The sequence below is a fragment of the Glycine soja genome, chromosome 7, assembly GCF_004193775.1.
Source record: "Glycine soja cultivar W05 chromosome 7, ASM419377v2, whole genome shotgun sequence".
NCBI lineage: Eukaryota > Viridiplantae > Streptophyta > Magnoliopsida > Fabales > Fabaceae > Glycine > Glycine soja.
The window spans coordinates 9,285,650-9,307,013 of NC_041008.1; the positions used below are offsets into that span (position 1 = coordinate 9,285,650).

The 21,364-nt window shown below is 31.7% G+C and overlaps 1 protein-coding gene across 1 annotated transcript; it reads right to left on the minus strand.

Annotated features, from left to right (window-relative positions):
* Positions 1-2,959: 2,959 nt before the first annotated feature.
* On the minus strand, positions 2,960-5,713 carry LOC114418646. Its single transcript, XM_028384102.1, has 2 exons — positions 4,303-5,713; positions 2,960-4,107 (listed from the first exon to the last, which is right to left on the minus strand). The coding sequence occupies exons 1-2, from the start codon at positions 5,523-5,525 to the stop codon at positions 3,297-3,299; spliced, it is 2,034 nt and encodes a 677-aa protein (XP_028239903.1). The 5' UTR covers positions 5,526-5,713; the 3' UTR covers positions 2,960-3,296.
* Between the last annotated feature and the right edge of the window lie 15,651 nt (positions 5,714-21,364).

A 21,364-nucleotide genomic window follows, 5' to 3' on the forward strand; every position in this document is an offset into this window, starting at 1 on the left:
ATTTAATTATAAATCTTTATATATCATAAAATTATTTATTTTATAATAATAGTTATTTTAAAAGTTATATTAAATTATAATTTTAGTCCTCCTATAATTTTAAATCTATAATTTTGATTTTTTTATTGTTTAAAATAAACTATTTTGATCATTGAGCATTTAAAATTAAATGAGAACTTTGATGTTATAGATTTCACGCTAACGTGATATATATGTAGGGTAACATAATACTTATATGACAATGATTAAATAAAATAAAAAAGGTCTTCATAGAAGTTTAACTAATGATCTTTTATTATTTTAAAATAATAATTTATTAAGGCACTTATTTTGTTTAATAAATTTATAAACACTATTTTCTATGCATTATTACTTGAGAGTTTTTCTTTTAATTATAAAAATTTATGAATTAAACTAAAATATTTAATATTTAATTTTACATGTATTTATTTTTATTATAAAATTTTATTTTAATGTAAAATAATAAATTATTATATATAAAAATATGTTCTTATTTTATTATAGTTTTTAAAAACTACATAAACTAATATAAATTATTTTAAAAATTATTTTATGTTATTTATATAAATGACGTATATTTAAAATAATAATTAAATAATATAAAAATAAAATTAAAAATTTATTAATTTTTATAATTTAAATAAAAAATTTATTATTTATATTTAAAAATAAATTTACATAATTTTGTAAATTACATAAAATAATTTACATATTAATTTATGCAATGTTCTTGATTTATATAAATAGTATAAAAAACAGTTAAAACAAAAATATTAAACATGTATGTTTTCTAAAAGATTAAATATTTAAATTTTATTAATTTATATAATTAGAATAAAAACATTTACATAATAAAATAAATTTATGTAATTTGTGTAATTTACATATTAATTGGTGTTATTATATAATTTATATGATTAGAGTACAAAATAATTTGTATATTAAAATCAATTTACAAAATAATTTATAGATTAATTTATGAAATTTAATTTTAAATTGGTAAAGTTTTAAAATTATATAAAATAAAACTAAAAAGATTTATATATTAAATATTTTTTAATTTATAAATTTTTATAACTCAAAAAAATTAATAACTTTTAACTAATGATATATATCAAACAATATTTATAAAGTTAAATAAACAAAGGAATTATTTTAGTGATTTATCTTTAAATAAAAGATTATGAGTTTAAGATATTTTTTTTTAACTTATTGTCACATAAGTGTTATATCAATAATTTACATAAAGTTAATATCGATATAACTCTTGATCTAGAAATAAGAGATCAAAATTAAAATATAATCTAATACTTTTTGTTGATTCACCGTTTAAAAGTTTCTATACGAATAATATGTCATCATTAAATTCATGAAAATTTACCGGCTAGGCTAAAATGTGCAAATCCTTCAAGGGGGGTTTTTCGCATGCACTAGGTTAAATTCAATGCTACTTTGTATGATTAGGAGAGTATAAAGTTTACTTATGAATCATATTTAAAAAGAGTTTCCTTAAAAGTCACCTCCAGATGGAGATATTTCCTGTTTTAATTTTTAAGCCAATTTTAAAAACTTCATTATGAATTCGGCATTTAACAAATGTTTTACAACTAAGCCTAGCTAAGTACCTATATCACAATTCACAGCAATTATCACAAAACTTGTATAAATCTCCTTAATTAGGTTGTCAATTATGGCATTGTTTTCTAATGAAAATGTATTATATAATGTCTTTATTATTTGTTACGTCTGTTGATTAAACTTTATGGGAGGATAAGTGACCTAATCGCAAAGCAAAGACAGGCATGTCATATCAAGAAAAACCTGATCACACGTCATGAAGCATCATGCATGCTAAAAGAGCTACGATAATTGAATGAACCTCTCGCATCATGCAGAGTTTTTGGTTTAATATGGTAAAAAAATGACTTTTCATGTCATGAAATGGAAATCTCATACTCCCCTCTATTTTTTTTTTCATATACCTTAAGTCACAGCATAACAATAAATAAGCTATATCACTATATATGTTTCGACTTTCAAGAACAAATGGGCGAATATGCTACAATTAATGTGGTATCTCCGTTTAAGTCTATGCTTGCAATAAAATATATTAATCATTAAAAGACACAAAGACACGTCCTAATTCAGGTTCCATAGATGCAAGTGAAAACTGCGCGTTTTAGTCTGTGGATCTTGAACTACAGCTAGATCTTGGGCACGTTGCATGCATATTCATAGATTCTCTGCTTTGTATTTATATATGCCCATAATAAATGTCAAATAAGAGTGATACTTTCATCATGTCTATTTTGTAGCAATTCTTTGTGTAAAAGACAAATATAGCTTATTTGGTTTCACATCTGGTTTTTCACTTTTTCACATTTAATGAAAAGCTAACAGTTGTAACTTCTACATTTTTCAAAGGTGATTTCTTACTACTTAAATGGTTTTCAAGCATGGTGGAAGTCATTCCAATGATTATGACTTTAAAAAGTTTAAGACTCACGACACAAATTTCATAACTAACCAATCTTTCACTAACCATCTTTATAAAAGCATCTGTTAGTTAAAGAACAAATGCTGTTAAGCTAATAAAGATTTCAATGACAATCCTTTTCTTATAAACCGCATGTTAGGATATCCACAATTCCACTGAGTCATTTTCTTTTTGGATTAATCAGATTCAATTTATAGACCTCTCTTTTATTATATTACTGGAACCACTTTCGCGCACTATTTGAGCATTTAGCATAGCTAAGGTTAACTTATGCTCAATCAAGACAAAGTGTAGAGATAATCAAATAGCTGAATTACTTCACGAAATCTGATGTTGGTTTTGTTAATCAGAAGAAAACAAAATAAACTTGACAGTCAAGTGACTCCAAATCTAAAACAATATAATAACATTTGGATAGAAAAGCAATAAGAAAAAGGTCCCTCAATAAAGCTAATGGCAACAACTTGCTTTATTCAACTGAGTAAACTGTGACGACCAGAAAAAGCTAAGTTTGCAGAATATGATCTTACATGTCATTCATTTCATTATAGATAAAAAAGAAATAACCTATGCTTTACTCCTTATTTCCTTTTTTTTTTTTCTGTAGAAATTAGGGTGCATATGTTCATGGTTAAAAAATGAAAGTAAAGTCTAATTGCCCCTCACCCCACCCCTCCCCAACATGCCTCCACCAAACTCATTCATTCATTTTTCTCCACTTTTTGATTCATACTGGTTGTGATGCTCTAGTTGGCTGCTGAATGTTGTCTGCAGGAAACTATTTTGAAGCATCTGATAGTGCTGCAGCAGCTGCAGCTGGGGTCATGGATTGGTACTGAGGAAGCAATGGAGCAGTGGTGGTTTGTTGAGTGTAGTAAGCTTGGTCTTGCACATGGCCACCATATTCATAACCATAATTATTATTAGTAGTAGTACTAGAAGGAGCCACAGCAATGGACTGTGGTGGATGATGGAACTGATGCAAACCCACATACTGTGGTTGAAATTGGTTGGTAGGTATTGGAGCATATCCAGAATTTGATGCCATAGTAGAGCTAACTGACTTGGTGGGGTAAATAGGTGGAGTACCATCTTTGTATGCTGCTGAGGTAACAATACTTTGTGGCATTAATGACCTGCTTGAAGCTACCACATTAGGATCAGCTATATTGGGCTGCAATGCCATGTTGTAGGGTTGTGTTACTTGTGTAGGTCCAACTGGCATTACATAAACTGGGTACTGTTGTTGACCAATTGGAGGGTGAAGTTGTTGAGGTTGTGGTGGGGCATAAACTGGGTAGTATGATGAAACTGGCACTGGACCTGTGGCTGCTGGGTGGTGGATGTAGTGAGTGCTGGCATGGACAAATGGCTTCTGCTGCTGGAAATGTTGCTTGTTTGGATCCAATTGTGGGGGTAATGTGTAGCCAGAATCTTGAAGTTGTCCTTGGACCTGAATCATCTGATCAGATATTTCACTCTTGGCATTTGGCATAGCAACAATTTTGTTGTCTAGTAGTGCAGCTTGGACTTGATCTTGGTAGTAAACAGTCTTGGAGAAAGAATTTGCAGCTGCAATACTACTATCACTGAAAACATTCACCAGAAAACAATACTTTCAAAACACATTATCATCACCGAAGTTAAAATTTTCAAATTTGTGATTTTTCCTTAAAAACCACTATATTGATTATTGACAATAGCAAAAGAAAAAAAGAAAAAAAACAAAGAAAGAAAGAAAAAACCAAAAAGGTTAATATACTAAAATGACAGAAGTCACACACCTTGCAACTGAATCAGGTGAAGGCAAACCCACACCACCACTAGTCCTTGGCTGCACAAGCTGCAATGGTAAAGGGGGCTTCTGAAACCCGGGATCTGATCTGTCATCCTCACAAACAACTCTATTCATCACATTATCACTAGTAGTAATCACCCCAGCTGATGCCATAGTCACAGATGCAGGAATTACAGGCACAGCCACTGCAGAAGAAACAACATTCACCAATCCATCATCTGGCTTCACCCCACTTGCAATTGTCATCTGAGCAAATTGCTCCTCCACCACCAAACCAACCTTATTCTCTTGCTGAAGCCTACTACCATTGTCATCAACATGAACCCGAATTGGAGGCAGATTAACCAGAGAAGGAGAGAAAGAAGGAGAAGAAGAACTGTTCTCCATCATAGGCGAACCAGGTGTTGATTGCACTTGCACCACTTCAGGAAAATTCTTAACCTTGTTAGCATCAGGCAAAGACTCCAAGTTGTTGCTTGAACCACTAGCACTAACACCACCAACACCAACACCATCAAGGTTAACAAAAGAATCCCCGGCAGCAGAATCTGACACCACTCTTGATATCATGCCAGAGTTGTTGAGTGCATCAACAAACCATGTCTCCGACTTGGCATCATCAAGGAGTGACCCCATTGAAACTGTGGCCTCAGGTTTGGTGAAGAACAGGAACACCCTGAGCCGCGAAGAAGCCGAACCTTTTGCCATTATCCGATCATACTCTTCCACCATGTTGTCAAGGTCTTCATCAGTGGTGACAGTGATAAGACTCTCAAGGTCTTCATTGGGAAGCTGGTACTTGAGTGTGAAGGGTCTTCCATTGAGGATAGTTCGGGAAAGCCGTGAACATAGATCTTTCAACGACGAGTGGCGGTCCACCACCACGATCCTCGTGTCGCCACCGATGTAGCTGAGAGATTTGTCGTGAGGGCGTGGCATAATGTGGCCACCGTAGCTGCACATGAGGCGCAGCTTGGCACCAGGAACCGCCGGTAGAGTCTCATCAGTCCACGTTTCCGCAACGCGGAAACATGGAGAAAAGGACTCTACCGATTCGGGATGGTTTTTTTGAGTGGCGGCAGAGAGGGGTGGAGGATCCATTAGGAGTAGTGGTGGAGTGGATCCTCTGTTTTGCTCTGTTTTGGGGGCAGAGTGGTAACAGAGGAGAAACAGAGTTAGTGGGGGTGATATTCTTATAGGTTGGTGCATGTGGCATTTATTCCTTCTTTTTCTTTGGAATGTAACTTTATGAGTGTAAAGCAACCAATATACGATACCTCATTGGTATAGGGCCCTAGTCTGTTACAACTTGTTTGGAGCTGTAATTTTGTACCTTCCAGCTTTTGCCAATGTATTCTTCCCATCGTAAGTTTCAAAGATCAAAAGAAAACAACAAATAAAAATCAGCCAAAGATTCAAAGAACTAATGTGACACAGGATTGCTTCAATTCAACTTTTGGCTTACATTCAGGGGTGCTGTGATTCATTTTCATTTTCAAATGCTTAAATTCAAGTTTGCCCTGGTATTCCTCTCGTATCATTGTTTTATTTCATTAGATGAGTTAAGAGTTAGTTGATGTAATGAGTAGTACTGATAATAAATAAATAAAAAATGAGTAGTACCCCGAATGAAAACATATAGAGGATTATTTAAGTGTTTAGTTTGTCATGGAGTAATTCATAGTTTCATACAATATTTGTACAAGCATATTTCCTTCTATAGGGAGGATTCAAGGAAAAGAACCCTTTGTTTCACATCCCCTTGCAATAGCCTTCTTTCTTAGAACCTTTATAATTTAAATCTAAAGTCAACTCTAATATAAATTTTCAAATTAAAGTATTCAAATAATCACATGTTTAATATTTCTTGCAATAATGATATGTGCAGCTGAGTGTGATTGAGACAAAATTTGTATGAACTTTATCCAATTACATTTTTTTGTTTGACTATTTGAGCAAAAAAAAACACTAAAGATAATAACGTTTTCTTTTCCAAATTTTAATGGAGTTGCATTTTCAAGACTAGATTACTAGTTAGATCAACCCGTTGCTAGTTGATTAGGCAGTTTGTGGTTATCCAATTTCATTTTGGATTCATGTCTTTGGTCCAAGTCTTTTCTTAATATTTAATGCACGAATTTGCTCCTAATTTCTAGTCCCATCCTTCTAAATTTTAAAACTTCTCTTTCTTTTCTCGTAAACTTTATAATTAAACCCACACCCCGATATGTCAACCAAAAAAAAAAAATGAACAACTCAATTCAACATGTATCGAAAATAATTAATAAAAACATATTATAGTTATAAAAACATAGTGATAAATACATTTTTCCTTTCACTCCCATGAATGACTAGATTTGTCTCCTTATTCCCTTTAATTGCTTCTCTGTACATTCCCTTCGTTGTGAGGGAATTGAACAAGCATATGCACATGTTGATCTATATGTACTTGTGCACACCTTGCAAATTCACAGCTTGAGTTGGTCATAAACGCAATCTACAATGCTTATGCATTTTCTTGACTTGTCCTTTTGAGTTGGCTTCCCCTCACGCACGAGGGAGCTGCTTGAGAAAACCACAACCCAAGGGAGCAACTATAGGAGAGTAACATGGTCGAAACACATAACAAGGCTACTTGATAGCTTTGGTGGCTCAATTTTTTATTTATTGAATTGTGTTATACATAGTTAGAGATGGTTCTCTTATTATGGGGTAGTAAAAGTCACATTCATTTCTTGGTTCTCACATCACATTCATTGGTTGGAGTGCTTGATTTTGGTAATGTTTTCTTTTTTCATGTTTTTAAATTTTAAAGTTTTCGTCAAATTTTCTCATTTGTAACAGTGCTCCTAATTATATTTGAGGGACTATTTGAATGGATAAGTTAAGAGTAAAATCTTTCCCTTCACTTTGTGGCTGAAAATGAAATGATGCTCTCAAGAGTCCCATGATTAGGAATTCGAAAATTTGCTTCTGCATCCTCAAATTGGAACCTGCTAGTATAATATTATATCTAATTTGATGCATATCCAGTTGACATACTATATAAGCATTTCTACTTTTCCTAACTTGATTAGAAAACAGAACGAAAATTTATTAAAACATGCAACGAGCTAAATTAAAGCAATTGCATTCTATTCCATCCATCTGCAAGACTTGACTAGTTTTCAATAGGGATCACTGCTTGAAATTTCTTTTAAAATATGAATATTTTCATCAAGCCATTATTTTGTTTGTTTGTCTCTTTTCTGCTTGATAAAGACATTTGTCATCTTTAGACAAAGAGATAAAGCTGCTTCTAAGATAATATATTCTGACTTATCAAACAATATATATATATATATATATATATATATATATATATATATATATATATATATATATATATTCTGACTTGATAAAAAGAAGTGGAGTAATTAATTTTTGGAAGAATAATATCCAATGTAAAATAATTGAAAAAATAAAAATTTAAGAAAATAAAAAAACTGATATTTGTGAAAAATGAATTGAAATATAAAAAATTGAAAGTAAATATTTTTTATATTATAAAGTGTTAAGATTTAAGAAATAATTAACAAAAGAAAATTAAAAGTAATCAATAATATAATAATTAAAAAAATATATTAAACAATGACAAAAGTACATACGCATATTAAAATAAGAATATAATGCATGGATATCTTATCTGGAAAACATTAATAAAAACCAATGTACTCATAATTCGACCGGCCATCGAACTGACATGAAAATACAAGTATATGTGCAATAATTGACATTACAGAAATACATGGCTTCTGTTCTGTATAAGCAGCAATTGTTGCAGTAATGTGAGGCTGAAAAAGAACACGACAATTGCAATTACATAATCAAGATTAATTGAAGAACAACTAAGGTTGATTTTCATAACAAAACAAATTAACCTTACAGTAAGTGTTGCTGGCTGCCTGGTTCATTGAAACATCGGGAACCCTTATAAAATGGGCTGATTTGGTCGAAATAGCAGGCCACCGTGATTTTTATAAGGGTGTTGGTAGGTGCACCCAGCAATATTGCTGGTGCATCAAGTAATTTTTTATTTTTTCAAAATTATCCTTACTTTTTTTCTAAGAATTTTACAAAAGAGGTTCTTTCATAAAAAAAAAAAAGAAACTCTTACAGTTACGGAAGAACCTCTTCCGTAAACATAAAGTGTAAGAGTTTTTTTTTTTAAATATTTGTGACAAATTAATGATCTAAGTAAAATTCAAACCTATGACTTTCATGTTATTAGTCCAATACTTAATCCACTAATGAGTCAATTACATTATAAAATAAATAATGTTGTTATACATAACACTAAATTTTTTAATATATATTTAATGCACATGTAAATTTAAATAATAAATTTTGTAAAAATTAATTTTGATATAAATTATTTAATCCGTATATTTTTTAAAAAAATAAAAAAAAATATTTATTTAATATATATTAAATTTTATAATAGAGAATATTTTTTATTTTTAAAAATATTATTGATGGGTCATTAATTTTTTTTACTATTAGAAAATTTAATATATATTAAATAAATATTTTTTATTTTTAAAAAAATATACTAATTAAATAATTAATATGATTTATATCAAAATTAATTGTTAAAAAATTTATTATTTAAATTTACATACGTATTAAATATGCATTAGAAATTTTAGTGTTACGTATAGTAACATTATTTATTTTTTTATAATATAATTGACTCATTAGTTTAGTTGGTTAGAGTATTATGCTAATAAATTGAAAGTCATAAGTTCAAGTCTTGTTTGGGTCATTAATTTGACACAAATATTTTTTTTTAAAAAAGAATATGTTGATATTAATTTTACCACTTTATTATTTCAATTTTTACTATTTCCACACCTCTAGTACTAAATACTTAGTAAGTCACTGATACATAAATATACTTTGGATCAATTAGATCCTCTCGTTTCTTTTAAAAAGGATTCAATATGATATTTTACTTTTAAAAGGTTCAATTAAGTATTTTATTTTATAAATTAGATTCAATTTTGTCTCATTATTCTTTCATTTGTTCCAAAAGTTTCAATAAGTAGAACTTAAATTGGCTTTAATAAGGCCAAATGAAACCCATTTTAAAAAATATAGTACATAATTGAACATTTTAAAAGTAAAATTCCTACTTGAATTATTTTTAAAAAAAAAATACATGACCTAATTAAACATGCAAATGATAAGAGTACCAAATTGAACTAGCAAAATAAGTTAGAGGAAAAATAATAAACCATTTTATTGTAAAATGTCTCCTTGTCCTCACTAAGTAAATTTTTTGTATCCGCCACTAATGAAAATAACTCTAAAATAGTTAACTCTTGCAGTGATTTCTCTTTCAAAATATATTTTTGCATTTAAAAATTAATTTTCAGAATAAAATAGGGTGTGAAAATGGGTGTGAATAGAATTTCTCTTAAATAAGGGAGTTAAGAGTAAAATACTGAATTAAATCAAAAAGGGGATTATATTTTAAAAAAATTGATAATTATTTCTTTAAAGTAAAGTCAACTAAACATGAACTAATTTTACCACAGAAGGAGTTTAAACAAAATGGGGCAGCTCCCAAAGCACGTCAAAGGGACAGCATGCAAGTAACTACTAATGATCGATATCCATAAGTAGTTGGACAACAACTCAATCCTAGAGTGCAAATTTTAACAAAGTTGGACAGCCACTTGTCAAGTAATATCCATTTTGTTAAAGAAAAGTGTTACCTCAGAAGTCAGAAGAGTTAAATGGGACACTCCAAATGAATAATGATAAAAGTTTATAGAACACAAGAATCTTTAACTGAAATCCTTCCGGTTAGCCATACACCAGCACAATAGGCTGTTGTAGAATTCAGACATATTCAATTTGACAGAAATTGTGACAAGGGCGTTCTATAGTTAAGATTAGTTTGATATTACTCAGGTATGTATATTGATGACATAATGGTGAGGCTTTGAGTAAATTACATGATCTTAGGTTCAAACTTTACTATCATCATTATATATAGGTAGAAAAAAACTAGGACTTTACTTAAAGATCCTCACATCAAGGCAGATGAAAATTCCAAAAAGGAGCTGCATGATCACGGTTGGTCCAAAAATAAAGTTAAGTTAAAATTTTAGGTTCACCAACAAAATATTATTTTTTTCATAAAATAAAAAGTTACATATCTTCGGGAAATGGTCAAATATGTAGTTCTTTCATTTAAAGTATAAAAAAATAATTAAAATTTACATCAAACCTCACTCATACTCGTGATTAGGTCAATCCTATTGAAGATTTTCAGACCCAAATACAAAACAAGATTAATTTAATTCAATATTTTACTCATAACTCAATGATTTTGGCCCCTTAACAAAATTGTTCTATATATCATTTCAAGCTCCGGGAGCTTCACATTTATAGATGAGATTGACCAAAAAGTGATTGAAATTAATAGTTTCACCCGAAAAAAAGCCAATAATTAATTACTCCCTTCATTTCAAAATAATACTAGTCTTTTAAAGTTTTTTTACGGGTCTTTTAAAGTTATGACACATTAATTAAAAAAAATTAATTAATACAAATTTAGAAAGAATAAAACTTAGTTTTTAAATTACTCTTGTGGTAAATGATCCCAATATTAATTCACCAATAACAAATACTACTGCATTCTATTATTCACTATTTTTTTATTAATCTTCTTAATTATATCTAGGGTATAATTGTTGAATTTTTTTTAAAAAGAGTTAAAATAATAATTATTTTGAAAAAAATAAAAAGCTAAAAAGACTTACTATGTTTGTCAAGTTAGTTAGCTGACATTTTTAATTTTAAAAAGTTATGGGCATTTTTTTTCTTTCCCATGAAGGCTTTTCTAACCCGGCCACCATGCTTTTCTTACTAATAAATACTAAACATTCCTTTCATTTTATTGAAATAAACACTTTTCTTTAATTTAAAAGACTAGAACAGACTAGTAATCAGAAGTTAATTTGTATAAAATTTTGAGTTTAAGCCTATTATACTAAAAAACACATATATTTTAATAATACTTTCCCCCCCTTGAATTAATGCTCATGAAAGAAAATTAAGCTCCATTAATGTAGACAACAAATAACAATATTACTGACAACCACCGTCAAATAAACACAGAATAAATACCAAAGCTAAAGTAATGTAAGTTGGTTTCTTGGATTAATAATTATGTCATTCAATTCTCAACAATCAACCATGCCTACAGGTAACTAGAAATGAATATACACTTGGTGCAAACGAACATATTTTTCTCTTAAGAAAAAACTGTAAGGTATATTATGTTTGATGCGTATTGAGAGATAATATATACACGCAGAACAAAACTGAACAAGAAATTAAGTTATACTATAACTTTTTGTTTTGTCTGTTACATATGCACAATATATACAAGAAATTTTTGCGGTGGAGGACACTAGATTATATCATATGCAAGTCATATAGGCTTGTTGTTCTCCATTGGTACATGATGATATTTGCCCAAATTGACAACTATTTATTACTTCTGTCAAATGCAGCGTTGTATGTGACACAAAATATTGCTTTAAATTTTTTTGAATCACAGGCACTTTCAAATTTTTAATCTTAAGAATTAAAGACAATGTTAGAAGTTATAACAACACACATCATCTTACTTAACAAATTGAGCTTTATTAGACTTTCATTTTATATTTCTTTTAATTTGTTCTATTCCAAGACCATAGTTAACATCAAACATAAATTAAGTATTTTTTGCTTTACAAACCGTCCTTTATTTTTTAACAAATTAAATGCACTCTAAAAGTTTTTAAGTTGCACCAGTTTATATAGCACCAACTTTAGAAATTAAGAGCTAGCTAGTCTTATTTTTGCATGAGCAATATAAGTATGGAACCTTAAAGATATATACAATCCAAATAAATAAATAAAAGGTAACGTAATAAGATAAGAAGAAAAAAAAAATCTTGAAATTCTATTAAATTTTTATTTTTAAACCTTCAAATCATTTCATAATAAAAAATTCTAAACACCTGTGTAAAAAATGAGTTTTTGAAATGCTTAAATAGAAGAATAATACAATAATTAAAAAATTAAAAGATACAAAATCTGTATAAAAAAATATTAAAAACTAAAATGAAAGGTTAATCATAACAAATTGATGGAAATTATATATATAGTACTGTAGTAAAAATTTTCTGAAGCCAACCACCCCCTCCTTGTGTTAGTTGGCTTTAAATTTCAATTGCATCAACCAGAGGCAGAGAATCCTCTGGCATAGGTTGCATGACAATTTAATGAAAGCGAATCATATCCTTTTTCGTTTGACAGAAGGTTTTTTCTTACACATGGACTGCACCAGACAGCGGTAATGTGGTCCAACTGACTTTCTTATCGTCTCGATCACTGTCATCACAGTACATGTCTGGTCTAACGTGGTACAGTTGATCACGTTAAATGTTTTTTTTTTAAATTATTATAAGAATTAGTAAATTTTTTTGTTGTTAAAAATAGTAGTATTTAGTTAAATCACTCCACTACTCTAGAGGCCAAGATTGATCTAATCATATTATTATTTGAACCGAATTTTTGATAAAAAGTTATTTAGGCTTAAATAATTTTTCTAATATCAAATAAGATATTTTTAAATTTTGTTCTATAAAATTTTTGTTTTCATTTTAGTCATTTAAATATTTTTTTATAGTTTTTATTATCAAATGCTAAATAATTCAATAAAAATTACATTAAAAATTCATTAGTTTGTCACATCATCAAAACGTCTAATAAGATAATAATAACATAATTATGTGTAATTTTTTTAACAAATTACTTTTTTAATTTTTTATTTAATTAAAATAATTAATGACGTGATACTTACCGATAACAGATTTATTTAATAATATTATAATTACATATCCATACATGCCATTAATATTATTGATTTCATTTGACTTAATAAAAAATATTTTAAATCCTTTTAAAAGAATAAATAAAACAAAACATCTTCCCAAAAATCTTGGATGTTTCAAAAGAAGTATATACTTAATTTCATATTCATACGTTCGACTTCTCTTACAATTTATTTAATTTTATCCTATTTTTGTTTTCATTTCTCGTCGTCTCTTTTATTATATCTACTAATTTCTCTCTTTTACTTTTCTTTTCTTCATCTAAGCTCTTCTTTTTTTATCAATACACCAAATTTTTTTCATTTAAGAAATGATAATATATAGTTTTCTGACACCTTTGCCTTTGCTCTTGTAGGTATATTATCATGCACATTTAGCATCGATAACTTTTGTTTTCTATATATACGAGGTTCTTGGCCCTTATATATTTCTCTTTCTCGTGTGTACACCACACACCACAGGAGTTGTACAACATGGAGATAGCTGATTTTGTTCCTGTGTGTGGAAGCATGAAGAAGTACAGGAGAAAAATATCAACATATCATAAGCTTAAGAGCGGCACAGAGGTAAGTGATGATTGCAGTGTTGAGAATGGTTGTATGTTAAGGCCAAAAGTGAAAATGGTTGAAGAAGAGATACAGAAAGCTCATCAACCGAAGATTAGGTTATCCATAAATCTTTGGAAAAGGTTGAGAAATGCTTATGTACAACGTATGCTTGGCTTGGCTGAACATGTTGCCCATTTGAACAATGGGGAAATTTGCTTTCTCAAGAAGATTCATGATGATGAAGTTCAGCTTTTGTTAGCTTCATGAAACTTGAGCTTTTGAAACACTTATGCAAGAAGTTAATTAAGGAAGCACTTATGTGAAATTATTATGTAAATTATGCAGTCTTTCTTTCTTTCTTTTTTTTTTGGGGGGGGTTTTTGTGTACACAAATAGAGAGAGGTCAATCCTTTAAAATAAATCTCGGTACTTTTAAGAGAGTAATCCTTAATTCTCAGTTAGGAGATATCTCTTGTTTAAAAAACGTGTTACCATGCATCTACCATGGAATAAAAGAAATATCATGTTCTTGGTTGAGCTAATATCCCTTTTTTATTTTTTAATTTGGGACTAATCTTTCCTTATAAACATGACAGAGGTACTATATGAATATTTTGATGTTCCTGGTTGGTATAGATCAAGCTTGAAGACAAGAAGGAGAATCGATAAAGTCATGGCGGACACATTTATGAGTGTATGAGTACCATCGTTAAATTCTGTGTGCTGTCTACGTTATAGTATGGGAACTTGAAAGTGTTGAGAAATGATATGTATTACATCCTGAAGGACTCGTCATTATCGCTGTGTTTTTGGTACGAGAAGAAGAAACAGAGGAAGGGAACATAGGCAGATGAGAAATGATGAAAAATAGAGAAAATTATATAAGTTATTTGATAAAATAAAAATAATAGAGTAGAAATAAAAATAAAATATTTAAATTAAAATAATTTAATAGGTAAAAGAAGAAGAACTAAATTTAAAATAAAATAACGTCAATAAAACTACAGCCTTTGAATATTTAAAGTGATCATATAATCAATTATGGATAGGCCATAATTAATTATATGACCAGCTTCATATTTTAAATTTGTTAGGGGGGTGTTCATATAATTGATTATATATCCTTTTGTTATGCACGAGGAGAAGGATAATATCATAAGATTTTGAATATTTTATTCGTATTTTTGGGTACCAAACCACTGAGATTGGAAATGATCCACATTTTCCTTAGTAAACTCTTCTCTTCCGCGCTACTTTTGCACTGTAAATTATTTCTTATATCAAGGAAAAAATTTATATATCCTTCTTGAGAGCATATGAAGATAGAAAAGCAATCAACTACTTAATTTGTTGCATTATACTTCCTCAAGTCCTATTTTAAAAGAATCAAATGAGTTTATTGTTTTGGTTCTAATTATAAGAAATATGAATTCCTTTAACATGTATTACTTGTTAACTTTTTTATATTCTTAATTTATTGTAAAAGAGTCAAGAACCAATTCAAATTTTGTAATTCCAAATTCCTAAAATACTGTTTAGATTAGATTCAAAAAATATTATTTTATCTTTAAGATATGTTTAGGTTTTAAAGATTTTATTTGTAATAAATTAAGGAATTATAATGTTAGGTCTATAAATATGGATTTTTACGTGAGAATAATCATCAATCCGAAGAGAATCACCATCTTAAGTGAGAGAAGGGATCATGTGAAAGAAAAGTTTGTTAGTTTGTCATTATTCTCACTTTTCCCCTTTCCTTTGGGTCTTGTTAGTTTCACCTCCGTTTTATTTAAGTTTGTATTATTCATTTTATCTATTGTTGTAGTCCCTGCAGTCTTGGTTCATCCTTTTTCCTTTTCCCTTATCGCTCTTTCTTGTCATTGTTTCACAACAAATTAGTAACATTTCTTCCTTGGAGCTCTTTAGGTAGGCTTCAAATATTCTCCTTGATGGTTTTTTTGGTTGTTGTTGTTGTTTGGTACAACAAAAATGTGTTTTCATTGAATATTGAGCTAGTGATGTTATATCATCAATTGTTTTAATTATATTGGTCATGAGGTTGTTGAACTTTGTTTTTACTTAATGTTGGCTAGACATATTCCTTTATGGTAAATTTATTCGGACACCAATTCATGTCTATATATTCATTCTCAATAATCATTACTGATTCTCTTCTGTACATTTTTTATCCGTAGGATTCTCTTCTTTAAATTAAAGTAAAAGTGAAGTCTCACTTGAGCTGTCACATAGTGTTCAATGGAAGAAAAATGATAACGCAATATCGTAGCTCTCGTAGGTAGAGGGAGGTTTCTTATTCTCACTTTGTTTGGCAAGCGCATTTGGCATGGGCGTGAACATGGTTGCTACCTCTCTGAATTCTGTAATTATGTTTTGAACTATTGAAAATGACACATTATATATACGATGGATGCAACTTTGCATTCATTGATTTGCTAGTGGGAACAAATTCAGATGACTACATAACGGTGCTAATACATTTGCTAACTTCATTTTATCTTTCCAATATTTGAATACTTCAATTTTTTGAAGGGGATTTAATGATGGACGACAATAAAAATTCATCAAGAAGAATTTGATTGAACTGGATGCTCTTGGCTTCATGATTGTGCTCCAAGTCAACGTCTGTTCAACTACATTTATTGAACATCCACTTCTGATCAGAAACAAGATTTTGACCGCATAATTTATACTTTTCTTCATGCTAGTTTCATTGGTCGTGAAAGTGAAGAACACAAAATTCAGTGAGTTACTATATAAGTTATGCCAAAAATAAGTAATCAATACAATATTTTAGCTAGCTTTCTGAAAAATGCATGCCTCACAAGTCACTAGTGAGAGGGTTTCTGAAAAATGCTAAACACATGCTTACTTCTGATGGGGAAATTCATTTTACGTACCACAAAACAATGCAATCTTTCAATTTGTGGAATATCACGAAATTGGCACAAAAAGAGGGATTGGTGTTGGTTAGGGAAGAAAAGTTTGATCAACACCAAGGTTACAATATCATAAAAGGAGATGGGTCTAAACGTGACGAGACTTTCTATGTTGGAGAGATGAGTATCTTCATGTTCGCATGCGTGAAGTTTAATGACAAAATAAAAAAAGAAGATAAAATGAGTGATGGGATAGAAAAAGATAAAAAGAAAAAAGTTTTGAAGACACGATAAAAATAATGTGAGAAAATGTTTCTAAATTAATCACAATATTAAACCAATATTTTTATGTTTATTTGTCTCCCTACTAGAACTTTTATTTATTAGGATATATAGTGTTTAGTGTTTGGTACAAGAAAAAGTATTTATATTTAGAACCTTACGTAAATTGTTGATATTAGTCAACACCATCCTGCTCCTAATGAATCGATCTGCGGTTAGATTTGTTAATGCACTTTCTTTCTTTCAATTTTTTAATAGATTGTAGGGTATGAAAGAGGCTTCCAAAGCTACTAAGATTCTTAGCATTTACTTGATTACACAGAATTTCTTTCATTTACGGAACCTCAAAATTATTTATGAATATATTTGTGACCGTAAACCCTAATTAATCTTAAGAAATGAATCATGTTATATATATATATATATATATATATATATATATATATATATATATATATATATATATATATAAAGTTATTTCTTATCTCACCTTCCATTCTCTTTTTAGATAATAATTATAACGAATAACCAATAATTAATGGTTGGATTGAATAAAGATCATAAAATAATTTAAATATAGTTATTATAAAAGTAATAGAATTTATCATATTTTAGTTTGTGATTCAGCTATGTAAAAAAATTTATACTGTTACGTATTATTTTCTTGTAAAATTTACCAAAAAAAGTTATGGTTAGTTAAAAAAAAAGAAACAATGTGTTCAGCACATGCTTTAGCCTTCGGCGATAGCCATTCCCAAAAAATTCCAATCCTCCTTTAATGACCATGACAGACAACAATACTCTCCGTCAACTTCAAGCCCACATCACAAACATGGAACGTCGTCAAAAGGAGGAACTTAGAAAATTGAAAGTCGATCGCAATGAGTTGGAGGCTCATGTGAAACGCCCCTAAGGGGGCGAACACTCCACCCACAAGATCAACGAGGGCACCCAGGGTGAATCGCATCCCCATTAGACCAACAATACCCTAGACGACCACAACATCTCGCATGTACATCGCCATGAAGCACGGATGACTCATCGACATCCTTTTGTCAATCGTATCATGGAGGTCGACCTGTCTTTAGGTTGGAAGCTGCTCAACTTGGAGCGTTATGATGAAACTATCGATCCAAACGAACACCTGGACATATTCCTCACCCAAGCTAATCTCTACACCAATGATGATGTGATCCTATGTAGAGTCTTCCCAATGTCCCTTAAAAGGGTGGCATTGACATGGTATGAAGGACTCCCTCCTCGGTCCATTGACAGTTTCAACACCCTTGTCGAACGCTTTAGTTCCCAGTATGCAACGAGTCGGTCACACCATTTGACATCTGCAGCCTTGGCTAGTTACGCTAGGCAGATGAGAAGTCATTTCTCAAATTTATGGACAAGTTCATTCGAATCACTTTCCAAATCAAGAATCTCAATCCTTAGGTGGCGTTACATTCCATGTCGCTGGCCCTGCGACTTGGGAAGGTTGCCAACAGTTTGTGCAAGAAACCTCCTAATAGCATGGATGAGTTACAGGAATGAGCCAAGGGTTACATTCATATGGAAGAAATGTCAAGGTTCAAAAATGAAGTCGAACAAGCTGAACAAAAAAGGGAGAAAGGTGAAAGTAGCACAAGGATTGACTCACACAAGTTGGACAAGCGGCACAAATCAAACAAATGTCAGCCTCTTCTGAGGGGACCCAGGTACGAGCATTACACACCCTTAACAACAAGTCGAGCCACCATCCTTAAAAAAGCCTTTAACATAGAGGTACCCATACAACTACTCGCCCTACCTCCTCATAGATCTGGGCTTGACAAAACAAAGCACTATAGATACCATCGCAATCATGGCCACAATACTAAAGATTGTTAGGCCCTTAAAGACAAGATAGAGGAACTCATACATGTCGAATATCTAGCCTAGTTCGTAAAAAAGCCCGATGACAACCGAATTGGAGACAAGTTCGGGGGGGCATAGGGACGACCATCATATAAGCCGAGTTGTTGATAGAATAAGAGGTCAAACAGAGGAGAAAGGGAGATAGAGGTGCCACCTACAAAGGCATGAACGTCAACCTTAGCAAGAGCAAGAAGACGAACCCGCCCAACAGATTAGAGGTGTAATCAACACCATTGCAGGCGGATTTTCTTATTGAGGGTTATCTAGCGAGTCCCGAAAGCATCACTTCCACACCATCAGTTAAATTGACGTCAACTACATCGACATATAGCCATCAAGAAGCCTTCCTTCCATAACCTTTACTGGCAGATATTTCAAAGACATCAACCCCATTAACCAGGATGACTCAATGGCCTTTTCCATTGTCATCACCAATTTCATTGTGTCTAAAGTCCTTGTCGACCAAGGTAGTTCCACATATACACTTTATTGGAAGACATTTCAAAGGCTTGAAGTCCAACCTAGCACAATTCAACTGCACTATGGACCACTCCTTGGTTTTGCTGGAGAGAAAGTGGAAACTAGAGGTTATGTAGACCTAATGACCACCTTTGGTCAGGGAAAATTCTCACGAAGTTTCACTGTAAGGTAGACCGGAAGCAGGCCCCCGATAATGGTATGCTGAAAGCTTGAAGGTGGCATCTTATCCTCCCATCAAAGAGCTAGGAAAGCCTCATCCCACCTCTAGTGGCAATGACAATCAAGTCATGATCATGGACGAAGAATCCCCAATAAAGACCCTGACCGTTTATGAAACAACTAGAGGGAATCAAGATGAAATAGTTGACATAGACTTGCATGATGACATTGTTGATAGAGGCCCAAAACCAATTGAAGAGCTCGTCAAGCTGTAGCTTGGACCAAAACCTGGACATTGCACTCAGCTCAATAGGGACCTCACCAGTCCCGAACATAGACATGTAGCTGAAGCCCTACAAAGGAATGTAGATTTATTCACATGGAAATCATTTGATATGTCAGGTATCCATCCTAGCATCATATGCCACAAATTGGTCATCTGTCCTCAAGCCAAACCAGTCTCACAAAAGAAGAGAAAGATGGAAGAAGAACGACGAAAGGTGGTCAGTGAAGAGATTGACAAGTTTCTGAAGGCTCAGTTTATCAGAGAGGTCAAATATTCGACTTGGCCAACCAATGTTGTCATGGTAAAGAAGGCCAATGGGAAATGGCGTATGTGCACTAACTACACTGGTCTTAACAAGGCATGCCCAAGAGCGCATATCCTTTGCCCAACATCAACAGGATTGTGGATGGTGCGTCCGACTTCCAATTATTGAGCTTCTTGGTCGCTTATTTAGGGTACAACCAAATCAGGATGCACCTTCCAGATGAAGAAAAGAATGCCTACATAACTGAAGTCGCCAATTTTTGTTACAAAGTCATGCCTTTTGGGCTCAAGAATGCAGGGGCTACATACCAAAGGTTCATTGACCAAGTCTTTAAACAACAGATAGGCCAAAATGTAGAGATCTGTATGGATGACATGGTCGCAAAGTCTCACATGTGGTCCAACATGTAGCAAATTTGGAAGAAGTGTTTAGAGAGATTTGTAGGTATGACATGCACCTTAATTTTGAAAAGTGCACCTTTGGGATTGGTGGCGGAACATTCCTGGGCTTCATATTCACACATGGGGAATCAAAGCCAGCCCTAACAAGTGTACAACGATACTAGAAATGCACAGTCCAACCAATGTTGGAGAAGCTCAGAAGCTGAATGGTAGATTGATGTCTTTATCTAGGTTCCTCTTGAAGCTTGTGGAGAAGGCGAGCCAATTCAACAAGCTACTTCGGAAAATTGAGTTATTCCTATGGTACAAGGCATGTGAGCAAGCCTTCTTAGAATTCGAGAAGACTATCGTGACACTGCCAGTTTTGAGTCGACCAAAACCAAGAGTACCCCTGCTTCTTTACCTTTTTGTAGCTGAGGAGGCCATAAGCTTAGCCCTCGTCCAGGAAGATGGAAAACACCAAATACCCATATATTTTGTTAGTTGTGTCCTTCATAACGCTAAGAAGCGATACTAGATGATTGAGAAAGTAGCACTGACACACATAATCTTTACTCGACACCTCAAGCCATACTTTTAGAGTCATTAGATCATTACCAAGATGGACCACCCCATCAAGAAAGTGTTGAGAAAGCCTGAGATGGTAGGAAGAATGGTAGCGTGATCTATAAATTGTCAGAATTTGATCTCCAATTTGAGCCTTGCGACCCTATGAAAACCCAGTTCATGGCAGACTTTGTAGCAAAATTTGTTGGCAATGTCCATGTCACCCCAGATTGGTGGAATCTTTATGTGGATAATGTGTCCAATGTTCAAGGAAGTGGTACATGCATCATCCTTAAAGGACCCAACAATGTTACATTGGGGCAGGCCCTTAAAGTTTATTTCA